Raw genomic sequence first — 4,017 nt, 5'->3', positions numbered from 1 at the left:
AAATTTTACAGTAAAAATATCAAACCAGTAAAGAATACAAATCCTCCGCTGATCTCAGTTGCATCATGAAAATTGTATCCCCTGTTCTCCAAGTTGGTAGCCTGATCGGGGGTGGGGGCACGGTTGTCGTCGCCTGACGGCTAGACACCACCGGTCACTGAACTGGCGCGGATCGAGCTTATCCTAAACAGAAACAGCGGCGGGAGGGACGCCGCCACACTCGAGAAACAGAAAGTTGTTGGAGTAGCAACAATCATCCATGGTGGATAAGCCTGAGATGCATGTATCCGAATGTCTCCATTTCTCACTCATGTATATATCCAAAACCTTTATACACATGGGGGACAGGGAGGATGAACGGCTGGATCAAAAATTCCGGCTAATTACTTACAGCAGATGGAAGATCCCGGTGAATTATTAGGGGAAATTCTCTCCAATTCTTTCCTACTAAGCTCAGTATTGTACTACTATCTCGCTATGGCATGTCGACGGAGTTGGTTCGTCTCTTCACTGCCGGTTGTCGCCAGTGCGCTCCCCGGCGAAGGAGACGGCTGAGAGGCGGCTGGGCCGGGGGCAGAACCCGCCGGCTGCTCGCCTCCGGTGCGGCGACTGCGGGGACGGGGCGAGCGCCCTACGCGCCCACGTACCTCTCTCCACGGAGCCGCCGAGCCGCACCAGCGCGCTTCCAGTGCGCTTCGTCCCCAGCTTGCTGGCGCCGCTGGCGAGGGATGCCGCGGAAGTCGGGGACGCGGGCTTGCTGTGGCCGTGGTCGTTGCAGGCCGGAGCCTCCTGCTTGCGCTCCCTGTGGCGGCTGCACCGGAAGGAGCCGGGGTGGTTCGTTGGGGAGCACATGCAGGACTGACGGCTCCTGGTGGCGGCCGACGGCGAGGAGACGCGGACGGACTTGCCCGGCGAGCGGGCGCCAACGGCGGCGGGGAGCTTGACGCGGTTGGGGGAGGATGAGCGATAGCTAGGAATCGAGAGGACCGGGCCGCTTGGCCGACTGGCAGCTGCCGTCGCCATTAGAATTGCTGAGTTCGGAGAGCAGTTGGTTTGAGAGTTTGAGGGCGGCGGTTTTGGTAGTTGCCTGGTGGTTTGGGAGTCTTTGGATTAAACTGAGATGGAGCGGTTTGGGGAGAATATATAGAGAAGCCAGGGGCAGTTTGGTAACTTAATGAGTGGGGTTAACTAACCAAACTGGGGTTCTTGGCAGGAACCGGTGGGCGTAGTGGGCTGCTGTGGGCCCGTAGTGCCGCACACCGGAACCGGTCCTGGATTCCGGTCAACTCCCCGATATTCTAGGATCAATTCCAACTTGGTCTGAAATTTTCTGTGATAGTTTCTTGCCCTGCAAACCAGTACTCCGTACTGACTATGTATTTGAAAAGTCGTGCTACATAACTGCTAGTAGTGTTTACTCCTTACATTGACAAGTTTATACTTAACTTTTATCTTAAGTCAAACTTCTTTAAATAAGACCAATTTTGCCAAACTAAAATGTCAACATATGTTACATTAAATTTGCATATTATTAGACTATATTTAAACGTAAATCTAGTGGTACTAATTTAGCATCATAAATGTTTATACGTTTCTAGGAAGGTCAAATGTTGAATATTCACTTTCATCGTGGGTGTGTATGCTCCCTTTAATAAAAACACACATCCAAAAAAATAAAAAAGATTTTATGTTTTCATCTCTACAATCTATGTGCTCAGCTAAAGTTTCATGAAAACCCAATTTTTTTCTGAGATGTGTAAAATTTACAGAATGTATGTCTTGTGACAAGCCTTATTAGGATACTCAATTTTATCTTTTATGCACATGCCACACACAAAATTATTTTTTAGCGAAACGACTTTGCATGCACCTAGAATGGGGAGATGCATGAGCAGGTATTTTTGTTTTGGAATTTATTGGCATTCCAAAAAGCTTTTGAATTACATTTGAAATAAAAAGAGCATTTGCACCCAAGAGCGAAAAACACCATGTAGTTAAACTTATGAAAGTTTTTTTTTACCTGGGCTACGGCGGGCTTACGCCAGCCTGAACGATTATATTAAACTGCTCCGGAAAGGAGCGAACCAGGGAGCCTTACACCAGTTTTAGAGGGCAGAGGGGGGAGAGGTGGGAGTGAGTTCAGGGGGGATCATAGTTATTACGTACACCAAAAATTTAGAGCATTAGAGGAGGAGGGGGTGTTACAGCGATAGGCCCAAAGCCTACCACCTTCAATGCAGTTTAACTTATGATAATCCCTACCGGGCATGAATTCATGGATAGACCATGGAGTGCATATTATGAGAATGATTTTTTTTTCTGAATCTCAGCAGGAGAACTGCTGATTTCATATATAGTAGGAGAAAAAATAAATGTACAAACACAGGTAGGTGGTTAGCCTACCAAAGGTCCAAGGCCTACTCTTGCCTTACAAGGTGTCTCGCGCCGGCAAGGACCCAACTATTGGCCTCGTCTGAAATAAGGTGGACAAGTCCAGACACACTCAACTCTTTATTACAGAAAACACGCATGTTTCCCTCTCGCCAAAGCTCCCATGCCACCAAAATGGTGAGCGAAGCGACACGCCTGTCCGTACCTGCCAGCTTGGACACCACCTAGGATAGAGTGAGATCATCACCGTCTGGAGCCCTGATGGCCGAGCAGGGAAACGATAGGGCGGTGCGTTCTCATACTTGCCTGGCCCAAGGACGCTCTGCGAAGAGGTGCGCCGGGGTCTCGAGATTTCTCTGGCACAAGGGGCAGAAGTATTGGTTGGGCATCCCGAAGCGAAGCAACCTATCAGCTGTGAAAATCCGGTGCTGCAGCAGTAGCCACATGAAAAACTTGCACTTTGGTGGTGCCCAGACCAGCCAGATATGGCGAAGGGAGGATTGTAGTGTCCCCTCGAACTGTAACGCATAGGCGGAGAACGCGGAGTAGCCGCCTGAAGTAGACTTCCACCGGAAAGTGTCTTCAGTTTCTAGATCAATGGTGCAACCTCGCACGACCTGCCGAGGTGCGATGAAATCCGGCAGGAGGGCGAGGGAGATCCTCCCCCGCAGGTCCATGAGACAGTGGTCCTCATCTAGAGCATCTGCCACCATCCTGTTTTTACGCCTTGATGTCTCGAAAAGCAAGGGCCGCTGTTTCCTCAGGGGCTCCCCGGCCCAGATGTCAGACCAAAAACTTTCCGCCAAGCTATTCCGATGGTGACCTCAGTCATCGAGGTGAACAGTGCCTAATCAGAGGGGAAGGCTGCTCCAACAGCCCCTTCCAAGGGATTTCTTGCTGCATGTCATCATAGTACGCCCTTCGATTCATATTAAGTGTTGTTGATTAGTACGGTTTTAAATATGGATTGGAGGAAGTACTTTTTTTTCAAGAACTGTACTGGTTTAGCACACGCTATGAGTGTGCATGGATTTCCCATGAGACAAGTCTGGCGTGCACGAGTATGTCAAACGGAACCATATTCTGCTGCCGCGGATATTTCTAGCACACCGTGCATGTGCTGATTCGTCTGAAATAATCGGCAACACGTATCTGGTTCCCGAGAGCAGCCCACCGGTTATGGACCTCGATCCCCATGTTTACTATCAGCATAAACCGGTTCCACGGCACACCGAAAGGATAGAGAGCCAGGAAAGTCAGTTAGCAGTTACAGTATCACGGAACGTTCAGAGACATTCAGGCACGGCAGGGATGGTCAAGTTGGCAGGAATATGACCGCTTGACGTGACACGGCAGCAAGCTGGCAGCGATCGGTAGATCGAGCCCATGGTATTGGTGTCAACTCGTTTACTCCGTCCCGTGAAACCCGGCCGACCTCTGCACTCTGGTCGACACCGTCGCCGTCGGCATCAGTCGCAGGATGGCCGAACTGCCGAAATGCTGGTCAGATTTTAGCGGTTGCTGTTTCTGTATCGGAGCCCTATCCTAACATGGGCGTGAAGCCCGGCCGGCCTCTGATCGATCGACATTATCGGTATTGGTTAGGTCCTAATCGAAGCTTTCCTT

General features: G+C 50.2%; 2 protein-coding genes across 2 annotated transcripts; both read right to left on the bottom strand.

Moving 5' to 3' along the window:
• Positions 1-284: 284 nt before the first annotated feature.
• Positions 285-1,107, bottom strand: LOC127305203 (uncharacterized). Its single transcript, XM_051335596.2, has one exon. It carries the CDS (start codon positions 1,021-1,023, stop codon positions 508-510), a length of 516 nt encoding a protein of 171 aa, XP_051191556.1. The 5' UTR covers positions 1,024-1,107; the 3' UTR covers positions 285-507.
• Positions 1,108-2,687: 1,580 nt separating this feature from the next.
• On the bottom strand, positions 2,688-3,104 carry LOC139832705 (uncharacterized). Its single transcript, XM_071822524.1, has one exon. It carries the CDS (start codon positions 3,102-3,104, stop codon positions 2,688-2,690), a length of 417 nt encoding a protein of 138 aa, XP_071678625.1.
• Positions 3,105-4,017: the final 913 nt, after the last annotated feature.

This window comes from Lolium perenne, chromosome 6 (genome assembly GCF_019359855.2).
Source record: "Lolium perenne isolate Kyuss_39 chromosome 6, Kyuss_2.0, whole genome shotgun sequence".
NCBI classification, from domain to species: Eukaryota; Viridiplantae; Streptophyta; class Magnoliopsida; order Poales; family Poaceae; genus Lolium; species Lolium perenne.
The sequence above is the reverse complement of the archived record's forward strand: the minus strand, read 5'-3'. Positions and strand labels throughout refer to the sequence as shown.

What these genes read in the sequence shown, in the direction of transcription:
- LOC139832705 (XM_071822524.1), bottom strand. Translation starts at nt 3,104, where the DNA reads ATGGTGGCAGATGCTCTAGATGAGGACCACTGTCTCATGGACCTGCGG.
- LOC127305203 (XM_051335596.2), bottom strand. Translation starts at nt 1,023, where the DNA reads ATGGCGACGGCAGCTGCCAGTCGGCCAAGCGGCCCGGTCCTCTCGATT.